Source organism: Athene noctua, chromosome 3 (assembly GCF_965140245.1).
Source record: "Athene noctua chromosome 3, bAthNoc1.hap1.1, whole genome shotgun sequence".
NCBI lineage: Eukaryota > Metazoa > Chordata > Aves > Strigiformes > Strigidae > Athene > Athene noctua.
Window position 1 is genome coordinate 43,442,543 of NC_134039.1, and position 24,979 is coordinate 43,467,521.

Below are 24,979 nucleotides of genomic sequence, written 5' to 3' on the forward strand. Positions count from 1 at the left end.
TAGCTAAAGGATTTTGAAAAGATTGGTCTTTCTCACATGATTTGAAAAATACGTTGTTTGACTGAGATCAGGTGAGAAAAAGCTTGCTAGGGCTGTGCTTCAGAGTGGTTTCACCTGCCTCTGTGGAGAACAGGAACTGGAAGGTTCTGTCTTGAAGAGCGACCACACTATGAACATCCCTGACAGCATTTCTGCCTTCCTGATTGTAACAGGACACTAAAGCCTATGGTGATATATATATATATATATAGTCTATATATAGACTATATACTATATATATATATATTATTTACACATATGTGAATGCATTTAAAAAAAAATAATAATACATATATATATATATATATATGTATTCTACCTAGCTTCTTTTTCTGTTAGGCCACTTAATAGTTGCAGTTTCACAGAAGCGAGGAAGAACTCATACAGCATCCCTCCTTCTGAATTTGTGTCTGAAGGTGTAAGAACTAAGGGCTTTTACCTCTGGGGTGAAATCATAGGAAATATCTCGTGATTGTGGATGGCAATAGAATGGAAAGGATATGAATCTGGGTATGAACTTGTAGCATATACCTTACTAAATCATGAGACAGTTGTCTCAGCAGTAAGGTTTTAATCATGTGCATTTGACAGCATCCTTAACTTGCATTTAAAGTTAATATTATATACAGAATGATTATTTAGCCATTATCATGATCACTTGGAAAGTGCCTAATTGTTTGTATGTTGTGGCTAGAGAAGTTGATAGCTCTAAAATAGGAACTTAATTGTTTATCTTAATGTGGAATTAACAGTGACGCATTGTGACAGTTTCATCTTTGACTGTACATCTGGCTGAATGTAGTTATTCCTCCAGCTTTAGCATTGCTCCTCATATAAAGTAAAGCAGTGCTGCAGTTTTGATAATGCAAGTTAACTATGGGGTCTGTGGAGTGATCAGATCAGCCTTTTCTAAGTATTACCAGTAATGGAAGATCAGCCTATTTATTTCAAAAATAAACAAACCTGAGTGCCAGAAAATCTTACCTCTGTGAAGGTAAAACGTGCAGTGTGAAAATTAAGTAAACATTTTCTGTAACATTCTTGCCTCACAACCTTTTTATGTGTATTCATTCCTCCATTCATGATAGTTTCCTTTTTGTGTTGCCTAGTTAATGCTGTGAACATGACTTCCTACACACTGACATCAGCAGTCAGAGTTTTGGTGGCAAAAGATTGCCTGGAGAGATCAGTCAGGTTCAACTGTGGTTTCAGATATGTTTAAGTAATGACATTTGGTGTTTGTTTCCATTAGGAATCTGAGGAGAATCACTATATTAGCTCACCCTTTTTGCTACCTTTTCAGACCTTCAGTCTTTACAGGAAACTGTTCAGCCTTCTACAGATCATCAGTTTGTTTGTACTTATGCCCAATTTTTACAGGTATTGAATTATGTTTTAAGGACATGTCTAACTACAGGAAAAAAAAGGGAGCCTCTGGAGCCATTAAAATCACAGAAATAAATTCTGGAAAATAACACAGTTGAGCTCTATGTGATATTACAGGCTTAATAGAAAGAAGGATCTGCAGTGTTCATCCTATTTTAGCATTCAGACTCCAAAATCTGACCTGTCTAGAGAGGAGATGGTCAGTGATCCAAATTAATCTTGTTTTAGAAGTTCTGTTGTAAAGAGTGTTAGACATGAAAGAAGATTGTTTTTACAGTATTATTATCCAGTGTCTCTCTTCAGTTACTCTGATCTCCATATGTGACATTTCTATATTTTGACCCTTGGTTCAGGTGTCTTTTCCTGTGTCCTCTTGTGTGGGTCATAAATCCCCAGACCAGGCCACCTGTGTGAGGTGAGCATACAGCAGGACCCTGGTGGTATAATGGACTATGCAGTAATTCTGAACTAATGGACTAGCTATCCTATAAGTGAAGCCATAGCACTCTGATAGTAAGGAAAATATTTTTCTACCCTAATCTTCAAAGGGGAATTATTGGCTTAATTATTTTTTAAGCTTAAAACGTAGTTTAATTTTATACTTTGTGAGAAGACAAATTACATACATGCTTATGTAAAGTATAAAGATTTTGTGACAGTTACAAAACCTTCACAAATAGCAAAACTAGGTGTTTTATGGAAATGATTCCAAAGTAGTGCTGAACAACTATACTCTTTGCACACCATATGTTCTAACTATTTTGTGCGTTATTCAAAAAACTTCTCTTAGGACCTGCTTTCTTGTTTCTCCATATGTTAATATCTTTATCATGGGCCAATCCTATGTATATAGGTGCCACTGCAATCCACATATTATTTTTTTATCTTCGTTAAAAATATTATTATTTATAGTTTCTCGATACGATCCCTTATGTTTCTACTCTGCAGTGGTTCACTGTTTCATAGTTGTGGAAGTGGCCTGTTGCCAGTAGTGTAGAGTTTTCATGGGCACTGGTGAAAGCTATCAGACTTGGAAGAGATGTGGCTTTAGTCATGGCTAGCCCGGGCCGGTTTTAAATACTGCCTCTCTGCAAGTATCGAGTAGGGTTAAGTGCAATGGTTTGAAATTATTTTTTAGCTGTTTATCATAAGATGTCCTCTTAAAATTATTTTTAACTGCTTAAGCAGTTATTTTGAATTATGGGAAACATTCTTGGGAGGTGAGTTAGGGGGGAAAGGAGGTGATGTGAGGTGAATCAGGAGTTTATGATGCAGCATGGTAGCTATTCAGTAACTATTGGAGAACTTATTTCTTTTCCAAGGAGAAGCAAATGTTCCTCATTCTTAATTACAGGTAGGTGTAAGGAGATGCTCTCAGATGTATTGCTTAACTCAGCTTTGTTCATGTGGATAAAATGTGAGCTATTACATTTGTATATAAACATTCACTAAGTGAAATAAAAAGTGGGTTGATCTTCTGCAGTATCTATAAAACATGCCTTTATATGGCTGAGGAGTTCTGAAACAATGATTCAGCATTTAAATTTATGCATAATTTTATTAAATGCTCACTGAATAGTACACTGTTTTCAAACCTGTTTAGAACTGTTAAATAACAGTTGTTGATCAGAAAAAATTAAAGCATTTAGCAATAAATTATTAATGATTTAAGAAGTTGTTAGACTGCCAGAGAGGTTAAATGTGTACTGGTGGTGTGAGCGAGTCCTCCCGCTGAAGTTGAGCTAGAAGGCAGCGCATTGCCATCTACGGGCCATATGGAGAAGGTGTTTGAAAGGGAGCGTTTTCTTTTTCCCTGGTATCTTAACACAGTCTGGAAAACAAAAGCAAGGAGAAAGGTCCGTACAAGATATAATACAGGCTGTTTACATCCTGTTTAATGTAGTTAGTAATGGGAATTGTATTTAGCTTATCTCAGAGAGCAGGTTTTTTTCTATGAACAAAGTTTAATTCCATAGCAGTTTTTAATGTGTGATGTTTTATTTAAATTGATAAGATTCTTGTACTTTCTTCCATTGAAATATATTTAGAAATAATAAAATAATGTATTGATGCTGTCATTAGTCCTCTGCAGCCTTCGTATCTTGTTTGGGCTTTAGAAATGCAATCGTTCGTGGTACTGATAGAAGTCAATATTCAGTATTAGTTACTTTTCTTGCAAAAGCATTCCTAGTTTGACACAATTCTCTTTAGGCATACCAGGAAGGTGTGCTTAAACATTAATTGTCAGAAGTTCAAGATCAGGGTTTGGGACAAACTTTTTTTCTGTTTCTGTTTTTCTTTATACAAAAGTGCCTCAAAACAACCAGCCACACACATGAGCAATTTTACACTGATAGGAATGTTATGTTGGATTCTTCAGGTGGAGAACGTTACACATGCTTACAAGGATTCACAGTTAGACCTCAGACGTGCAAAAAGTGCATGGACGTAAATGTGACTAGCAGATGATATATGAACTATTTATTTGTGTAGTAGTGTTTTGCAGGCAACACTGTCGTGTAAATGAGTGTACTCTAGGGAATTATTTTCCCAGGATCTGCTGATGTGCACTGCTGTGTCATTCTGAAAGGCAAGCAGATGTGAAGGCCCAAGGAAGGAACTGTTTGGAGTAGTTCACACATCAATACGTAGGAGCCTTCTGGAGGAGTGGGAATATGTGATTATCAATATGTTATTGATTTGAAAGTTCCTGGGTTTCTTTCTTCATATCTGAACAGAGATTAAAATTTACATCTCTAATAATCTTTATAACCCGGACAGTTTCTGGGTTTTCATCAATTTCTGATGAAATGTAATTCTATTAATTTTTATTAAATTGACAAGATTGAAATTATTATGAAACTGAAATTAGTCAGTTAGGTGGATAAGTCTAGTAGTTCAGTCCACTGCTCAGAACACTTAATGTATAACCCCCCTCAGTTATTTTATGATACTTCATAAAGTTTTGTCTTTTCATCTGTCCTTACCATAAAGTTTTACCATATTTACTTATTTTCTCCAACTGATCTTTCTTTGTGTTTTGTTTTTTAAATTAAATTATTTAGTTATTTTTATCTGTTGCGGTGTGAATTGACGGAAGAAGAACAAAAAAAAAGTGAACACTGTTGTAGCTTTGTCATATGCTACTGCAAACCAAACAAATGACATGTTATGTTTCCAAAAGCATGTAATAATTACATTCCTTCTTTCTGCATTTCAGGAAATTTTGATTTGGACATGTCATTTTCAAGGGGTTTTTTGCTCTGTAATAGGGGAATTGCTGCATCTGTGAAATACCAATTCATACGTAATGCAATAGATGTATCAGTGTGCTATCCACTGCCTTAAGGGTATTTAAGCAGTGCCAGTTGCTCTGGCTTTTTAGTTGCCAGTGGACCGATAAAGTCTTGATGAGTCTGTTCTGTTATAATCTGTTTTGTCATGTTTTACACAGCAGAATGATCCACTGAAGTACATACGATCATCTCTGTATTATCTGTGTCTTTTAATTTTGTGATATTAATAATTTCCTTAAAGAAGGCCTCTTTATCCCAGTTTCTGCTGCATGTCTAAATGGGCAACGACCAAGTTGGATTTCATTTGGTTTCCATATTCTAGAGATTCATTCACCCTGTAAAGGGTTAATAGCTCACAGCTTCTTTGAAGACATTAGTGCCTGAAATTGCTGCTCATTATAAAGACTTTGAAAATGAATTAAGATTAATTATGTAGAGTAGTTTTGAAAAGAGGTGTTCTAGCTTTGCACAGTCTAGTGGTCTGCTTTATATTGTTGTACTTTGGTTAGTTGGGCAGTTAGAAGAGTTATGCGATAGGAACAAGTTTGCTGGAGAAAATCAGTTTGGGGACAGATGAAGTTTCAGCAGGAAATACTGAAAGAAGGCAGAATTAGATCTGAGTCAAGGAGCATCTACCTCTTAAGTGTTATAAAAATCATCTTGTCTTCTATTTTATAGGCCATAAGGACTACTCCTAAGGTTTGTGGTTTTATCTAGTAAATCAGTACCTGTTTCTAGATTTCACTTGTTTTTATTATGTATTTATTAAGTCAATGTTTTTTTGCTCCACAAGAAATTAAACAATGAGAATGCAGAAGAACGGTATATATTTCCGACGTCACTGCGTACCAGTGTCTAAAATTAGGCAAATCATACACATAAAATAATTTTGCTGAAGGAAGGTTGGCCCACTGATTTTCTGTTAGAGGTCAACCCAGATACAATTTGTGCTTTTGACTGCAATTCCCGAATCCCTTTTCATCACAAATATGTCACTGTTCAGTCAGCATAGAGAGCGCAATGCTCATGCATAGTTCTCTTTAAGACCCTTTTCCTACTATGTTTAGTAGGTCACTCCATGTGTTAGTAATTAAGAAATGCTTGCAAATACATGCTTTGTTTTGCCCGTTCCAGGTCTGGAGGTTTTTTTAATCTATTTAACCTGATGTGTAAATGTTGCATTGTGTTCCTCTGTTTTCATCAGTGTAAGATAAGTTTTCGTGAGATGTATTATATAAATTTTTCGGTGGTATCGATATTTTTTACCTGAGATATGAAGGAAGGTTTACAAAGGCTTGGTTATTTGAGTATAAGTTTTGTGTTTCACAGTGACAGAAGGCAAACCAGAAATTCTTTAGAAAGTATAAAAATTATAGCTCCATCTTTTTTATAATCAATATTGAGAAGCTAGGCTGTTCCTCTTCCCATAGATGTATCATTGTAAAAAAATTGTAGCTGTTTTCTACTTTCTACAGATACCTATAACCCGACTGATATTTTGGTGCTTAGAAAGTTAAAATATAATTTTTTTCTCTTTTTTTAATAGGTCACTTCAGTAATTATTACTGTAATGGTAAACATTCTTAAAATTGAAGAGCCAGTTTTAGTAGCTTTCTTGGTTTTTTTTTTTCATTTGGGAAAAAACTGCATTATGCATACAAGGTATATATCCAATAATGGATGTTTCCATAAGCTCTTGGGATTTATCTTCAAAAATATATTCATATCTAACCGTGAACATTATTCATATTGTTTAGCTGTTATTTTATTGCATTACATAAACATGTTAGAAGATTTGTTACATAACTGAAGTATTTGAACTAAAATATTTTTTGTCCTCTCTTCCCCTATCACCCTCCATATCTGAATTAGGGGTTGATATAGAGGCAGCTCGAAAAGAAGAAGAACGAATAATGCTAAGAGATGCTAGACAATGGCTCAACAGCGGCCATATAAATGATGTCAGGCATGCAAAATCTGGTGGTACAGCACTTCATGTAGCTGCTGCTAAGGGCTATACAGAAGTCTTAAAGTAAGTGTGGTTTAAATGGAAATTTTTCATGTTTGATTGTCTTGATGTAACGTTGCTTGCAATTGACAGGATTGGACACTTCTGTATTTTTAGGGGTTGTATTTTGAAAAATAACAATCTCTAGAACTATCTTTTCCTCAAAGCTTGATTTTGTGTTTTCAAGCACTCATAAATCACTGTTAGCTTTCTACATTGTCATTCAAAATAAGAACACAGTGTACATATTGAGCCTGAATACTTATTTGAAAGAAGAAAGTTGACAAAAAACTTGCCCTGTTTTCTGAAGCCAACTGTGTAAACAAGCTTAATGCCTTTTTATAGTGCCAGCTAGCATTCTGGTTGATGTGTATTTTTAAGACACCGTATTTATTTGCATACATAAACCAGTTTGTAATCCAGCCTAAAGGTTTTTAGACCTAAAGAACAGAGAATTTAATTTTGGTTTTTTGATTTTGTGGTTGAAAATCATGACTCTTGAAATCTTTTCTGGAAAGCTTCAAGCTTTTGGTGTCCCCTATATGACAGGTAGCTTTTCATCAGTACAGTACAACTGTATATTGTAACACAGGTTTAATACGGTTTTCATCAAAGCTCTGCTTTTATTGAAGTAAAGCATACTTAATAATACGTCACTTTACTGTGATTGTAAATGGTTTTGACTGCTTTAGCAGTACTAGGAACAGTTAGCTATATATTGTAACATGAATGAAAATAAGCACACACCCTGACTGTTCAAGTGTTGCTACCTTTGAGGTCTGCCAATCCTAGTAATGCTTTGTCAACATGTAAGTTGAGTGACAGAGCTTTTTTAATCGTTATAACCATTACATACAATTTACTGAATGGGAGTTCTGCCTCAAAAACCACTGATTCTTCAACATGAAAAGAAATTACTCTGTTGGAAAAGAATAATTTTTGTTTTGGAATAGCATTTGTCTGTAAGGGAATTTTATCTATAGCTCTCAGTTAGTGTCTTTTTGTAGTCCAGTCGATACATTTTTCCTAGTAGGGGAAAAATATAGGCAGAAATTTTTCATGATAGCTTCAAATTATCAGAAATGTGTGCTCTCTGTAGCATGTATGACTGCAAAACTTTGCAGCTGAGTTTGTGTGAAAGTTGACTCAATGTATGATATTATCATAAGTATATTGACTCTTGAGAAGCAGAGAGAATTTTTTGAGAGTACTTCACCATTATATGTTTTTTAATAATTATGGACAGTGTTTCAGAGAGCTGGTAGCCTTTTGCACAAAACTGTCAGGTTAAGTGTCTGTTGTCACTTTGACACTCACGTCAGAACCATGCTGAGTCTAAGTGTTGAATGCAGGCTGAAAAACAGATTCTCTATTGAGGAGCTGTGCTTCATCTCAGAGAGCAATTGAAGCACATAAACACTAGATTTTTACAACATGAAATGTTAACGACATAGGAAATGAAAGTTTCAAACAACTCATAATACAATAGGAGGAGGTTTTAATAATTTACTAGATAAGAACACTGTATCTAACAATTTTGACATTTTACAGCTCTCCTTAAAAGGGCTTTTCTCTATTACTGTGTATGTAGAGAAAAATATGTAACTATATAGGACTTTGAAGAGCAAATGAGTAAAGAAGAAAATGAAAAAGGCTATTTTTCTTGAATTTTCCATTAAAATACATATACCTACTGAACAATGAAAAGACAAATGTTTCTGTGAGAAAATAAAATTAATCAATTGTTAATAGTCCAACTAAAATACTATTATAAAAAGGAAGAAAGATATTATTGTAATTTTATAATTTTGCAACAATTTATTTATGCCTGTCAGCAGTGTCAAGATCTAATTCTTTTAATTTCTTTAGGCTTTTAATACAGGCTCGCTACGATGTAAATATTAAAGATTATGATGGCTGGACACCACTTCATGCTGCTGCTCACTGGGGTAAAGAAGAAGCATGTCGCATTTTAGTGGAAAACCTATGTGATATGGAGGCTGTCAACAAAGTGGTAGGATTTTTATGTAATCCTTGTCAAGATACAAAGTTCTGGTCTCTAAAGTGACTTTAGAAGCCAGGGTAAGAAAAGTGATGATAAACTGCTGTTTACTGTACGTGGAGCTTTATTATAATGCATGTTTTGTCAAAACAGCATGTTTGTGTTCAAAACTAAATTCTCTAATTGTCTAAATTAATTTCTAAGCCCACTTTATGCGTAGTTCTGTATTAAAAGATCCATGTAATCTTTGACACGGAAATGAAATAAAATGGGTTTACTGACATTTTAGAGATACAAAATTAGTGACTTGATGGCTTGCATACAGGTTTTCATTTGATCACTGAAGACATCGATGATGCCTTTGGGTAGTGTTTTAACTCAAAATCAACTTGTGTTGGCATACTGACGAGTTATCACTATGAGCTGGTTTGAGCGTGCTGGAAGAAACTTGTAGGCATCTCTGGTCTCCCCTATACATAACTTGAATTCTTCCTAAGCCGTATTTCCTCAACTTATGCAAAAGCCTGCGTAGCTTTGTGGCTTTGCAAGATCTTGCTCCCGACAGATATAAATATATTCATGATTCACATAGGCATCACAGGGATCCAAAACTTTTTGTTCAACTGTGTAAGTGCTGAAGCTCTTTGCAGTACATTTTGCAGATCAGTTCTGATCTGCTTCCAATTTCTGTCAATACTGTATATGTAAGTTACCTGCCCAAGTTTTAAGATGGATTCTTCATTTAATTTTTTTCATAAACTTTTTAAAATAGCTTAGGGAAACATTCAGACACAGATCATGAACTAGTACGTGTTTATATAAGAGCAAAACTACTGCTGCTTAATATTCTTAGTCTTTGACAACTTTTTCTTTCTTAGAAATTGAGGTTGCTTATAATAAAATCAATGAAATCTGAAATTAAATTTCAAATAGCTTCAACTCTGTTTCTGTATAATGTTTATAGAGCTTCTAAATATCAGCTGTGTAACTGTATTTTGTATCAGGTAATCACAAGCTGATGCAATTAATTGAAGCCAGTTTATCAAGTTGTCTGTTAGACTTTTTACTGGGGCTGTGAAAATGTGGAGGATGGTATTCCAGAGAGCAGTCTCATGAAAGTATGTTCAACTCAACTGGGGAATAAGAATAAGAATAAAGAAGGTACAGAGGGATATAAGCTTGTTTATTTGGTGATGTTTTGTGACCAAGCTAGGTCTAACTCATATTTTTTTGAAATAAACCCACTTAATAGCTACCTAAAAATAGAAGGCCAGATTAAAAACTGTAGTCATAATGAAAATATAAACTTGAGATAATTTTGTTGTTTAGTTTCCAGGTTAGTGCTGTGTTACACAAAATGGAATAGTTCAAATGTCAGAGGATGTCAAGCAGTTTTGGGTAATGGCTGTTGAAAGGTGCACAGGCTTCTGCTGTATGGTCAGAAGTTTTATGGATATGAAAATTAGTTGTTTGGAGGTCCATCCTTTCTAACCAATTAAGGTAGCCATCACAGTGTAATTAGGAATATGTTTGCCTCTAGTTAACATTTTGAGAAACTGAAATTTGCAGAGATAAATATGAACACCTTTAATTATCTTTGTAAGCTGCTGTGACCACTTTTAAATGACAGCTGTCTTTATTGCTGGTAATTGTACAGAATTACTTAACTTGACTGATCTTGTCATGATCCTCCCAACATTTCGGTATGTCCACCCAGCATGTTGATGCAGCTGCATTTATACCAGCGGATCTAGGACTTTGCCTGGATTTCATCCTTCTTGTATTTGAATTCAAACTTCCAAATACAAAACATTGTATTGCAGTATCAGAGTAAGTTAGGCTTCCTGTGTGAAACTGTGTGAGCTTCAGTCCTTCTCATCTTCAAGTAGAAATGAAGAAAGGAAATTTTTTAAATCCTTACCAATTCAGACCTTAAAGATACAATCTCACATCCTGTGGGCATCTGATCAAGAATTGCAGTGACTGTGTAGATGTAAGATATGGCAAACTGAAGAATTCCCAGCTGACAGCATTACTCTGTGTTAATGAATCACATGATGATCTATTTATTCAAGTGCATGATCCATGGAAGTGATACAATAAGAACAACTGGTTGTAGCAGATCTTTTCTAAAATGGAAAGTAAAATGTAAAATACAGTTTTACTCTAAAAATTTGAAAGCATGACTAGTTTAATATTAGCTTGCTTAAATAATTTAAGCATTTAAAAAAATCAAGCTGTGTATGGTGGTTTTACAGTGGACAGGATACTGAACTGCTCGGGATCCATCCATACAACTACTATTGGAAGAGTTGTTTGTAACTCCTATTGTGAGAATCCTATTCTTTCAATCTGCTGTTCTTGGTAGTTTTTTTTTCCTTCACATGACAGCAAAATTTTTCTGAAGTCATGTTTTTGTCTCTTAAATATGTTTACTCATCAGGTATAGATGTTTCTGTTTAAGTTACCCAGAAAAAGTAACATTGCAATATTGGTTTTAACTACTGACAGACTAACAGTTTGTAATAGAGCTTGGGCTTATACTTTCTAATTTCTCTCTCTGAATGTACTCCTTACCTACATCATCATATGATAAGGTATCGTAATCTGTTATATTTAAATTCTGCTGTACAATTATGGTGTTTTACTTCTTCCCCTTCTCCAGGGGCAGACAGCGTTTGATGTGGCAGATGAAGATATTCTAGGATATTTAGAAGAGTTACAAAAGAAGCAGAATCTGGTAGGCCTTTTTCACATAAAGAGAAAGATACATATATATATGTTATAATTTATTATGCATATGATTATGCTATACAGCTCAGAGCAGTGTATATTTGAATAACAGAAGGTTTGATTTGGGTCTTCAAGTAATGTCACAGTCATCTCAAATGATCTTTTATGCCCTTACTTGATCAATTATGGTGACCAGAAAGCCTTGGAAATAAGAAGGTGCTTATCTGCTTCCCTTGTCCCATGGGCACTTCATGATCTGAAGCATTGAAAATGAGCAACTTACTTGGAATAACAGTTTCTGAGATTTTCGAATTTTGAACTTTAACACTTTGAAAGCTTATACACATTCTAGTGTTTATAGTAGTTAGAGGAGATTTCCCTCTATTTGTAATTTTGACACACTGATACTATTCTATCAGTTTAACTGCATTTTTCTATGTGTTTTGAAGCTTCATAGTGAAAAACGGGAAAAGAAATCTCCCCTAATTGAATCCACAGCCAACATGGATAATAATCAGACACAGAAAACATTCAAAAAGTAAGTATACTAGGAAAAATGGTAAGCTCTTTATAAAAAAAGGTAACTTTGAAAGCTGTCACAAAGCCCTACTTGACAGGCTTTAATAAATTTTTCAGAACTTAGTAAGTATTTTTCTTTTCAAACTCAGTAAGGAGACACTGATTATGGAGCAAGAAAAGAATGCATCTAGCATAGAGTCTTTGGAGCAAGAAAAAGCAGATGAAGAAGAAGAGGGAAAGAAGGATGAATCCAGTTGTTCTAGTGAAGAGGAAGAGGATGATGACTCAGAATCTGAAGCAGAGACAGGTACATTATTTGCAGTATTGTCTCTCTTTAAGTTTTTACTTTATAAATTTACTTATTTGATATCACATGGTACAGACTTAAGTATCTTAAGTTTCAATTATTCTTCTGCATTTCACTAGGCTTCCAATTATTTTAAAGCAAGTTTATATATGTCTAAAGTCAAGTCATAACAGAGAGATCAAACATATCTTTACTGGTGGCTATTTAGGTTAAAGCTATTAACCTACTTATTTGATTGGCTACTTAACAATTTATACTTTTAATTAAACAGTTGGTATAATATAAGCTTTAAGTAACACATCAGAAAACTTTGAAGAAGTTAGAACTTCAGATCAGAAATGAAGGCTTCATAGCAGTGTTTGGTTGTGGAGCTGACATAGAGGTTGGAACAGCAGAAGTGCAAACATTTTCATTTGTTCTTGCCATTTTGAAGTAATTACCAATTAATCTGGCAATCTTGGCTTGGATATTCATAAAGCAATGGTGCATGTATTTTCAGTGTGTACTGAAATAAACTTTTAAGGTACTATTTTAATGTTAACAGTTACTTCATATGCAACCTCATTTCAAGAGGAATATTCTTTGAAAAGTTTGGAGTTGTATGCAAAGAAACTCTGTACTTTTCTCTTCCGTGGAATTTATGCAGGGTTTTTTCTTGAACAATTAGAGTCTTCAAGTAGTGATGTAAGAACAGAATAGCATCTGTTTCTTTCAAATTAGAAAGCATATGTCAGGCAATCAGTGTTTAAAGATATATGTTCAATCCTAATAAAAAATTCTAGAACCACAGTGCAGAAATACAATACATAGACAATGATGTCACTAGAAATACCTTGTTAATATTTTATACTTACACTTTTTAAAATAAGTAACCCTTTTTGGTGAGCTGTCAGTTCTCATTTTACAACATCCTTTCTGATTTTTTAACCTGAAAAGGTTAGACTAAGGAGGGATTTTAGAGCTATTGTATCATAAATACTTAATGTAGGCCGAAATACAAAATGCAAAACCAAACTGTCTGTTGTGGTTTAGTTATTTTTCTTATTTTGAAATAAACTGGAATTTCAGTGTTAGGTTGGAAAAACGTCTGTCAAGCTCTGTAATTAGTCTTTCACCTTAGTATACTTGCATCCTGTATTTACAGAGACTGAGCTTTGATAAACTCAAAACACTTGTCATGTATAACGTAGTAATTTCTCAGTCTCTGAGCTAACTGTAATGTCTTCTGAACTTTATGACTCTGATAGCTGTGTTTTCTTCATTAACAGAAGATGGTTTGTGCCAGGAAAATCTGACTGTGACACGAGTTAATTTATGTAAACTTTGGGGTTTTTAATATCAACAAGTCTTTATCATACTTTATTTGGCAAGCTAGACTTAAGCTTTTCCCTGTAGTGCTGCATCTCTAAATTCCAAGCCTGTACTTTCCCTTTTTTCCCATTATTCAGCTTAAGGTAATTGTCTAGTGAAAATTCTTAAGATTATAAGGAGCATTATGATTGTAAAATATTTTAACAGTGCTCAATATTCTGAAATACTGTGAAATCTGATTTCTAATCCATTGGGATATTTGAAATGTTCCTAAAACTTAGTGTTTCACTGATTATGTGAGAATACAGTTTTAAAATAAATACATTTCCATCCATAAGACCAAGAAGGGAAATATGAATATGAAGTGTGAAATAATTTCAGAATTGTGAAAAATCAGTTTTTCTCCATTTTTCTTCCACCATGCTTTTACTTCTGATAACTTTTTCTGTGTATTTGAAAGATCTATTACTCATTTGCAGATGAGCAGATTACTCATCTGCTTGTGCATCATCTCAAATTTTACTGTCAGTCCTCGTTATCCTGTTGAACTTTTTATCACCATGACCTAGAAGTTTACCACCTTTTATTTTCACTTGTGTTTAAAAGAACTTTTCATTAAGTGCAGTTAGTCATGTAAGCTGGTTTTTTAATATTTGTATTTGTGTACTGCATAAGTAATTATTCAAAACATCTGTTCAACTTTGTCCATAACTAAGACAAGTGTGTAACACCAATACCATTAATTATATGATTTGCAATCACATATGGCTACTTTGTTGAATTTGAACGTTAGATGTCAGAACGCTGTATGAAAACATTGTGTGCTTTCTAAATTAACTGCTCTATACTATATGGGTAGTGTAGACATAAAGGTGTGTTTATAGTAGGGCCAAAAGCAATGGGGACTGAAACCCATGTTGCTCCATACTGCACAGATAGGATGTAGCATCCCACTCCAAAGCATGTGCAATTTGAATAGGTGAAATAGAAGGGAGGTGTAAGAGTATGAAGCTCAAGCAAGCACAGTGACAGCAATTGTATCACAACCATGACATTTTCTGTATATTTGTGTAAGAGGGGTTAAGGTACACAGATGAAGGACAGAGAAAGAAATGTGGGCAGGAAGGATGAAATAGAAGAGTGTTAAGTAGGTAGACAGTGAAACTTGGGTAGGAAGAACAAGGGACAGAGAAGGAATGAAACAAATGGGAAGTCCCTGGATGTCCTCTGGAAGGCAAATCCCTGCTTTGACTCATTCTAATGACCAAAATACCTGGCTGGATTCTCTGTGCAGTTAGTTTTCTGTATTCAACATGCACAGTTATCCGAGAATAAATGTTTTACTTTGAATTAGCATCTTCTGTAGTTCAAATTGACTATTATATGCCAACATACCTCCTACTGTTAAATTTTTATGGTCATTAGCCATCTACTAAAATACTGGCTGTTTGGGGAGGCAGTGGAATCTGTCTGTAGATGTTTTCAAGGCCTGATTCATCAAAGCCCTGGGCAGTGTTGACCCTGCTATGAGCAGGAGGTTGAATTAAGTGACCTCCCTAGGTGGGAGCGAATGATTCTGTGGTTCTATCTCTTCATCTCTAAGTGTTTAACACTTGCTGAATGATGAAAAAAAAGGTCACATGCATGACCATCATGGAGAAAAGGTGGACCTAACTAAGATACAGTTTGGGAGTGAGGGGGAAAACACAGGAATAGATAATAAAATGCTGTTCAAATGAAATTCAGCTCTGTTTTGTAGAAGTGAATAAATTCTGAATTAAAAATGAAAATTAAAATCTTATAAATATTTTGCAGATAAGACCAAAACCTTGGCAGCTGTAACTAATAATGCAAATATCACAAGTACACAATCAGCATCAGTAGCTGTGACAGTGCCTTCAGTAGCCGGTGGCCAAGGGGCACCTACATCACCTGTTAAGAAGGTAAAATTAAATGCATTTCTCGTGATTTCAGATTTCTGTTCTTATGTGTAAGCACGCATTTTTTGATTCTTGTATAAAAAGTGGATTGGGTTATCCAGTGAATTGATGAAAATATGCACAGGTTCCTAAAATATTTTGTGTTTTTCTGCAGAAACTGTGTTCAGTTTTTTAAAATTTTGTATGGTTTTGATTCGAAACAAGGATCTAAAATACAGAACTACAAACCAGCAGAACAGAAGATCCTTTTAAAAAAGCAAAAATCTGTTGCACAGTGAGTGGAGTTCTTGTTTTTCTGAAGATAAACTTCATCTTTGGAAAGTGTTTTCTATGCCAGACTCCTCCAAAATTTTTAGAAACTACAGTTCTAGTGTCTCTCTGTGCCTGGATTTGTGATCCACTTAAGTCAAGGGAGGCAGGTGTGACTAAAGTACTTTCAGGAGTCCTTAGAAGCATTCGGCTCGTGCTTAAGTGCAGAAGTTGAAAATGATACCTGAAATAAGAAGTAGAAAGTACTGTGTGTCCCAGCCTTGATTTTAATATACTTAAGACCTCATGGAAGAGATAGAGAATTGGGACACATGATTTATTCAATGCATAGCTCAAAGACACACCTAATAAAACCATATTGCATGCAGGAAGCTTTTTACAGCTTGATGTGAAAAGTTAATTGGAATGCATTTTAGTTTTGCTTGTCAAAGGGAAAATATGTATACCTGAGGAAATAATTACAGTAGATAGTAGTACATACTCAGAAGGTGATATACGGGTCAAACTTTTAAAATATCAAAGTGAACTGGATAGTAAGTCAATAAAACTTCCTTCGTCAATCATTACAACTGTTCCATACGCATCATAATCAAAGTAATGCTTCTGAAAAGCATGTTCAGGGGAAATGATAGCCATGATATACTGAAGCTACAGTAGAGAGACATGTACTGCTGGGCAAATAGTATATATTGTATTTAGCTCCCAGGAGCTTATCTGAGTTATATTTTCATATTCGCAATAGAACCTAATGATGATTCATTTTACAAAGTATACGTTAATGTAACAATATGGGGAATGTGTTGCCCAACTGTATCATATTATGTGATACCCTACTATAGGGTTGGGCCAACCTTTATTTTTTTTACTTTACAAAAATAATTGTGACTGATGTCCCCAAGATTTATCACAAAAGATAAAGATTATGTGGGCATGGCTCACCGACAGTAATGACTACAGTTTCCCCTCACTGAGCTTTGTGGCTAGGCAGGCAGCTAGATTCCAGGGTGATCTTGTGACATTAATCTAAACAGTTCCTGCTGGCTCTCTAAGGAATTACTGTTCCCTAGCCTGGGAGCTGCATTTGCATTGCTCAGGAGCAGTGCAGAACTCAAGAGCCACAAGTTCTCCACAAAAACCGTAGCAGATGTGTGAAGGAGGGAAGATGTTGTATTTGCTGGTTTGCTGACTGCGCCTAACTGGAATGAATTCAAATATATACTGTGAATTTTACTGCAAGGAAATAGGCCTACTTTATATATTTTATTGTTTTAAATCACTTCAGTAATACAATCATTTGTGACAGTTGAGCAGTTTAGCTGATGTGCTGTCCACCCAGTTTTTTTACTGCACTTCATTATCTTTGCACGCTGGAGATTCTAAGTTATCTAACACTTCAAACACTTCATTTTTCTTGTAATTGTCTGAACTTCATCTTGAAGTCAAAAGTTTCCTAGCTTGTTCCTTCCAATCAATTTATTTCATATTATGCAAAAGCCTTCTAAGCTACATGACCTTCAGAAATAGGACATTACCTAATTGTTGCTAACTGGTGTGTGGTATTCCAGAGTTGAGTCATCAAATAGACATAATTTTTTGGTATGACAATGTATGTGGGACAGGGGGCTTTTTTATAAGAAGAAGAAATAAGTATGTTTTTAAGCGGAATGATAACATTTCTTAAAGCGTTAATACACTGGCATATAGTTTGTTGTAATTTTATTATGCAGTAATTAATGGCTTATCTTTTGGCCTTGAAGGTAAAAGGTGCAGGTTAAAAGTAAACTGTAGTTATCTTTCTAATAATATATGTGAAAAATTCAGGACCTTCTGTAACTACAAAATAAATGCACATTTATATCAAGGCTGATTATCTTGTAACAGCACATACGTGTGATCTAGAGAAGAAGCTACAGTGCATATCAATGAACAAAAAGGCTGTAAACTGTAAACCAGCACTGTGTGTGTGATCTTGCACCTACTCTTGCACCTGCCTGTTCAGGTTTGCCCCATCTGTGCTACCGCAGCTACTCTTACTTTTATACCATAGACGGCCAAACCGTATGTTGCTCACAAGTGGTACAGATGCTGTGTACTAAGCTTGAATTTGGGTTTTCTTCAGTCTGTATGGCATTCAGTAATGCTGCTTTCTGACTGAGGGCCAGTTTGGGAATGAAGGTATGGGTCTGGTAACAGCTATCATGGGATGTGATTAAGGGATATGAATGTAATATGATAAGATAGTGTGAATCTTCTAGTATTCTCGACCATATGAGGATTTAGGCCATGGACCCTGTTAGGTCAACAGGCTTTGCTGTCTTCTTTTATGCAAACTGTAGTTCTGTCTCTGAATTAGCTAAACATGCTGTGTTGTGTTTAATAAGTATCTGTTACTAAGGTTTTAAGTCTTTTACTGCCTTTTAGTATTTTGTGCTGTAATGAAGAGCTACAAAACATAAATGTAGGAACAAACAATGTGGTTTTAAAAAAACCTTTGTTTCTATCTTCCATTCTTTCAATCTTCATCTTTGTCTTGTCTTAATTGGCTTCAGTATGATTTCATTCCTCCTATCATGCCTGTGGTGGAGTCAGTAGATCCTGCATCATGGAGGCAGGGCTTGCGCAAAACTGGCATTGTTCTTGTGCCCAATAAGGGTGAAAAAACTATGGTGAGGTTCTGGTGTGCACAGGTTTGTGTACAGGTTGCAAAATAACATATTTAATCAAAATGTTGATAGTGGATTTGCATGTTTCTAAGTTTGCATCTCATGATCACAGTGTGTATTACAAAGTGTGGGTTTTTCTAAGCTAACTTTTAGATGAGTAGTATACCTTGACGAGTCTTATGTTTTTCATCTCATTAACTAATTTAAGAGAAGAGTGTGTAGGTTGTCTCTCACCACAACCCCCCTACAAATTCAATACGTCTGATTATTAAAAAACAGTTGTGTTCTCAGATCTCCACAAGGAGCATGAATTACCACAGATAACATGAATTAATAATATAAATTCTTTTACGTGTGTTTTATAGTTTCCAACATCTACAACAAAGGTTTCTCCCAAAGAAGAAGAGAGGAAAGATGAATCTCCTGCTTCATGGAGGTTAGGTCTTAGAAAAACTGGTAGTTATGGTGCACTTGCAGAGATTACTGCTTCCAAAGAAGCTCAGAAAGAAAAGGACTCTGCAGGTGTTATGCGTTCTGCTTCAAGTCCTAGACTTTCCTCTTCATTGGACAACAAAGAAAAGGTAATCGTTTTCAGTGTAAAACAACATTTTGAGGAACTGATATACCTTACTTAGTATAGATATTTATAATGTGTTGTAGAAGTAAGATTGTATTACATATCTGTTCTATAACAAAATTCTGAAAAGTTAAATTATGCACCTTCTTTGTAGTCTCTTTAAAAGTGTAGTATGCACCTTTATTGTCTGATGACCTGGTATGTAGGTCTGGGGCTTTCCCTTTTTGAGATTTGCAATGCTATTAGTAGTTTTTACAATTAAGGGAGATCAGAGTTTGATAGTTTCGGCATCACTTGGAGAGTGATGTTGAAAGACTCATAAAAAAGGACTCTTTTTTTTATTTACAAAAATTTAGATCTGTAATTACACATGAATACACTGAACAAAGTGAAGGACTAACTCAGAACCAGGAAACTTAACAGCATAAAACTTCCAGTTCTGTTTCAAGTACAAATGATTAAATATTTTCAGGATTAGGAATAATACTATGCTATATAAAAATACTAAAATGGTTGCTTTTCGTAATCATTGTTGAAATTATACTGCACCAAAGCAGAAAAAAGAGAAATCAAGTAATTTGCATCACTAGAATGAAAACAGTTTCCTTTTCCTATTGTAGTCCTTATGATATTTAACTAAATCTTATAACTCATTAGTATAATTGGGTTACAATAAATACAGCTGAATTGTCATAATTATGATTTTCCAGCCATTAGCAGTATAAGTAATAATAATAATAATAAAAAAAAATACATATCTTTCAGGAGAAAGATGGAAAAGGAACTCGACTTGCATATGTTGCACCTACAATACCAAGACGACTGGCCAGTACCTCTGACATTGATGAAAAAGAAAACAGGTGACTCTGAAGTTATAATTTCCATTAAATATAACATGACTTGATTTTTAAAGTGGCTGACAACCTTACAGGTTTTAAGACAATGCTAATTTATAGCATTATCCTGCTCTATAGATTATGTTTATCTGTAGGACAATCCAGTATCTGAAGATTTTTGATCCTGTAAATTATAATGACCCTTTTAAAAATCCAGATTATTATATGAAAAGAGCAGAAGTGGGCAATGAGTCTTGTGTTCTTGGGGGAGAAAATAAATAAAATACAAAATACAAAGTCCTAAACTTTAAGCTACTGATGGATGCTAAAAGAATTTTACTGCATTGTCTTGAGCCATGGAGTGGTGCTACTGGGCTCCATTATTACTTTTGTTAATAACAAAAATGCTGTGTTTCTTACAGTCTTTGCTTAAAACTATATTGTGCAGCATCAATGATTTACAAAAATCATAGTTGTTACAAAAGCATTTCTTCTTTTTTTTTTGTCTTTACATGTTGACCTTCTTTTGGAGATTTTTACTTTCTTTGCTGATATTTCTTCTGTAGCTTTCAGTATAAAAAACAAAAAAAGTTTACGTTCATAGGCTTCTTACCTGTTAGGATTTGAGGTACTTCCATGGCATATTTACATTATTAGAACCTTCCCATTTTTCAGTTCTCTCCTGTGTTGAGGTTCTTCTCGGACATTTTCTTGAGTTACTATAGAATGCATAGTACAAAACTTATAAGTCTTCCTAATGTCTTGTTTCTTGGATTGTATCTAGATAGCTGAATGTTGGATGACCTGAACTGAAAATCCTGTCATTGCTCAGAATGTGCTATTATAATCTATAAGTCTAGAAAGCTCTTGAGAATGGTTCATTTCAGCACAAACACAAGATAAATACTGGCTTTTCCTGTACTTGCAGAATACTGTTGCCTAAATTTAGTCTCTGAGTGACAACTTGTGTTTTGAAATAGGGATATTCCAGTTCTCACACTCCCCTAAATTCAGCTTAGTTTGTTATCATCTCTTATGTTAGTTGGCCAAATTTTTTAAATCTGTATGTCTATAACAGGGTAGTTTGGAGTTTCTGCTTGTGCTTATCATTCTCTGGGGTACTATATGCTTTGAGGCTGAGTTTGTAGGTTTTTGTTTGTTTATAAGAGATTATAAGTAAGCTTTTTTTTTCTTCTTTTGAGATCTTCTCAAAAGCTCTTGTTCTCCAGAAGTGTCTTAACTAGATGATAACTTAAGATTGGGGTAAATATTTCATTGCAATTTTATTTCTTGGAAGCTGTTATTGCTTGTAACAAAGAGATTAAAGTTTGCTTCAGTGTTGAGATTTATTTGTGTCCTTTAATCATCATGGCTCATTCACAGACTCAGTTCCAGAAGTGGGTATCAGCGATAGCATGTTTTTCCTCATATGCATTGGGTGAACTGGGGTCGTCAGTTGCATTAGTTCCAGTGCTGACCAGACAGTTGAGCTGCAAACTTCCTGTATTCCTTGGTGTACCAGAGATGAAGCCTGCTTTTAGGCCATCCTATTTAGGCACCAGTACTTTGCCTAGTGTATGATGTGGTGGACAACCCAGCTTATTTAAAGCCATAAGAGATTTTTGACATGGAGTCTGACCTTCTTTATGTGTAGAATTTAACCGTCTGCCTGCAGGTACCTTAATAAATTATTAAGGTTTCTGCCTTTATCCCAGATCCTTGTTGCTTAGCTTAATGCTGTGTTCTTGTTCCACCTTTCTGAACACCTGCTTGTCTAGCTTATTGATAATGTAGTGTAATCCAGCTAACATCTTACTGTGAGTAATGAAAAGGACTTCAAGATGAATCCCAGCTGGGCTTTAGCTTAGCAAACTGAGACATCCAGCTTCAGTCAAGTAGCCAATGCTACAGCAAAAGTGCTGAAGTCTGTAGTGTCTTGCCGAAGTGAAACCTTCAGTAATTTAGAAGAATTTGTCATGCTGCAGGACCTTTCTGTGGTAGATGATATTTCAGAATTTGTGCTTCTCTGTGGTGGTAAGAAATAACACTGCATTGGCCTGTGTTTGATAATTTTCTAGAGTTGTTTCTGACCACAGAAGTGCTAGCATAAATTTTTGTGCAAAAGAGGTACTGTCTGAAGGCCAAAGCTATCTGAACAGAAGATACATCTTTACAAAACTTTTATTTTCCTTGCACTCCTGGTTGCCTTTTATGTATAATTTTTTGAAACATTGTTTTCTTCCTTGTAGCCGAACTTTACATCAAATCTTTAGCTGACATTTTTATTAGAAATTCAGTTTTGTGCATGCCAGTATCCATTTTCAGGGTAATTTCACTAAGTAGATTTTTGCAAGGTTGTTTCCTGCTACTATAAACTGCAACAACGGGCTGAAAATTCCTTATGACTAATGTCAATTAGTGATAACCAGCAGGCCACTCAGGAATGGCTACTGCAGAACTGTTTACACTAGTCTACAGTATTGTGAGTTCTGAAGGATAGTCAGCTTTTGAACTCTTCTTATAACATCCAAGAATGAAAAATCCCATGAAATTAATTTCTAAATAACCTGAGTTGTTTTCCCTTTATTGCACTGGATAATCTCAGGAGCAAACAGAAAAGCCTCTTGTTCCTTTTTTGAGAAGAAAAAAGCCAGCAATGGTCATAGATAAAAGCTGATGATTAATTTCATATTGATTAAATCCTCTTTAGCAGTTTTTCTTTTGATGATACTTTGCTATTATATTTCTGGCAGTGTTAGTATGAATGTAGTACTTTTTCACAGGAGTTTGAAAATGATTGTTCATAAAGGAAATATTATTCCTGTTCTGCACAGTTATGTTTACTTTAAGTGTGTTATCTAGGGTTTTAATCTTTAATCTGAAACTTCTTCACAGTTCACATCAAGGACAACCTTGTTTAATACGAGTTCGCTAAACTAAAATCTTTTTTACAGGGACTTGTCTGCTAGCTCAATACGTGGTGGCAGTTCATACACTAGGAGAAAATGGGAGGAAGATGTCAAGAAGAACAGTTTGAATGAAGGTCCTACATCGTTAAATACAAGTTATCAAAGAAGGTGTGGGATTTTCTGTTATCTATTTTTAATCAAAATAAGCTTATACATTTAAAGAAACAAATTAAGTACTGAATCACTTCGTAAGGACAGTTTAAAATTGAACAGTGACATGTTGAAATGTTCATAATAATTGCAAAGTATGTACTTATGTTGATGCAATGCTCATGCTGATTTTAAAGCTACACCATTTTTACTAGCTTTGAGTGTTGCAGCAACTGCTGTATAATTGAAATTACATGCTTCCTTTTTCCTATTGTTTATTTCAGTTTGAGGTTCGTTTGACTCTTTCCAGATTAGTTCAGTAGCCAAAACCACCTATTTTAAATGTTGGAATAGAAGTAATTCTGCTTGGTGTCTGAAATGAAAAGGGGAAAAATACTGTCTCTGTTGAATTTCAGTCTTTGCATGACAGTATCAGAGGTCTTGGGCTGCTCTCCATAATAGTAGATTATAGCCATACCTACACTGAGTATCAGCATCACAGAATACGTACATAAAACTAAATTGAATGCAAAGTAAATTATGATTAATATGAAAATAATTTTCAGGTTTGCATGGTTCCTATCTTGCAGGATTTTCTCAGAAGGAATCATAATATGCAAATATATACATGATTAACTTTACTCCATTGTGTAGTTTCAATGTAGCTATTTGAGTAAAGTTCTTCGTTGGAATTAGTGGAGCAATAAATACCTAAAACGTATAGATGAAAGGAAAAGATTCAGGTAGCTAAGCTGCATATTAGTATGTACACAGTGATGGGTACTTAGCCTTCTTTTTTAGTTTTGATGTTGTCAGTGGCATGTAGTCAGGTTGTTGCATGCAGCACAATACATCTTAACATCTTTGTTAACTTCCTGCCTTAAAAAGAAAACTCGGTTTTCCTAACTTAAAGTTTAGGAAAGATGTTGCACAGATTTCCTGTTCTGGATAAAAAATATCAACAGTTGATATATGAGAAGAATCTTTGCGTGTTAGCTTTTGGAAAATTTATTCAGCCAGAACCAATGGATAAAAATGTGAAAACCACTGGATCTTCTTTACAACTTGGAGCGGAAGAAATGAGCCTGAGTGGGAGTAATCTTTCTGGGAATGATTAAAGTTTTTTTTTAAAAAAGCAGTACATTTAATTGATTGAAAATTAGAAGAGGCGTGATATTGATGACATTTTCTTTTCTGACCATCTGTGGAGTAAAATTCTGGATTTTCTGTGGTATTCATTGTGGGTGAAACAGCGGTTTAAAAATGGGACATTGGGAGCCCTATATGAATACTTCAGTAGATGAGATCAAGACAGTCATAGATAAACCAGTGAGATTCCATTCTTTATCTCCTCTTCTTGTGGAGGAATGGTCAGGACTAAGGGACACTTCTGCTTCCCTCTGAAGTCATAAAATAAAAGTCCCAGTCAAGGAAATAGTGAAGAAAATACTTCTTTTGCCCCAGAAGTTTCTGAGGCTCAACTTGAGACACAGTATACATGGGCAGGAATTTAATGGATCATTCATAGTTTTGTGATATTTTAATGACAAAAGATACATCCATTGTACATGTCTCTCCTTCAGTGGTTCCTTTGGTAGAAGACAAGATGATTTGATTAGTTCGAATGTTCCAAGTACTGCATCAACAGTTACCTCTTCTGCTGGTCTACAGAAAACACTGCCTGCCAGCGCAAACACTACTACAAAGAGTACAACGGGTTCTACTTCAGCAGGTGTACAAAGCAGGTAATGGTACCAGCACAATTCTTTGTTTTCTTTTTTTTTGTCAGGTCTACTGTGTGCTTATGTATGTGCATGCGTTCTTGTTTAGTAGATCCTGGGGCTCTGGATTTTTTCACTTTCCTGTTAAATTTGTTTTGACTTTATACAATCTGGCTCAAAAATTGTGAATGGCTTTCCGCTGTAAAGTGACAGCCATGTTGGTATAAAAGAATAAATCCGATGTTAGAAGGGTGTGAAGAATAAAAGTTCAATTATTGTGAACTGCTCTATTCTCAATTTATTCAATTTTAA

The 24,979-nt window shown here is 34.8% G+C and overlaps 1 protein-coding gene across 4 annotated transcripts in view; it reads left to right on the forward strand.

Annotated features, from left to right (window-relative positions):
* The window catches only part of PPP1R12A (protein phosphatase 1 regulatory subunit 12A), a 122,562-nt gene that overhangs the window by 66,721 nt on the left and 30,862 nt on the right, over nt 1-24,979 (forward strand). For 2 of the 4 annotated variants that reach the window (XM_074902810.1, XM_074902811.1), the window contains exons 4-13: nt 6,594-6,753; nt 8,599-8,743; nt 11,397-11,471; nt 11,914-12,002; nt 12,133-12,290; nt 15,417-15,544; nt 18,840-19,055; nt 19,817-19,911; nt 22,842-22,964; nt 24,530-24,691. In XM_074902810.1, coding sequence (XP_074758911.1) covers nt 6,594-6,753; nt 8,599-8,743; nt 11,397-11,471; nt 11,914-12,002; nt 12,133-12,290; nt 15,417-15,544; nt 18,840-19,055; nt 19,817-19,911; nt 22,842-22,964; nt 24,530-24,691 — 1,351 coding nt within the window. Of the gene's footprint in view, nt 1-6,593; nt 6,754-8,598; nt 8,744-11,396; nt 11,472-11,913; nt 12,003-12,132; nt 12,291-15,416; nt 15,545-18,360; nt 18,478-18,839; nt 19,056-19,816; nt 19,912-22,841; nt 22,965-24,529; nt 24,692-24,979 lie in introns of all 4 variants that reach the window. The other 2 variants (XM_074902813.1, XM_074902812.1) reach the window with 2 other exon arrangements.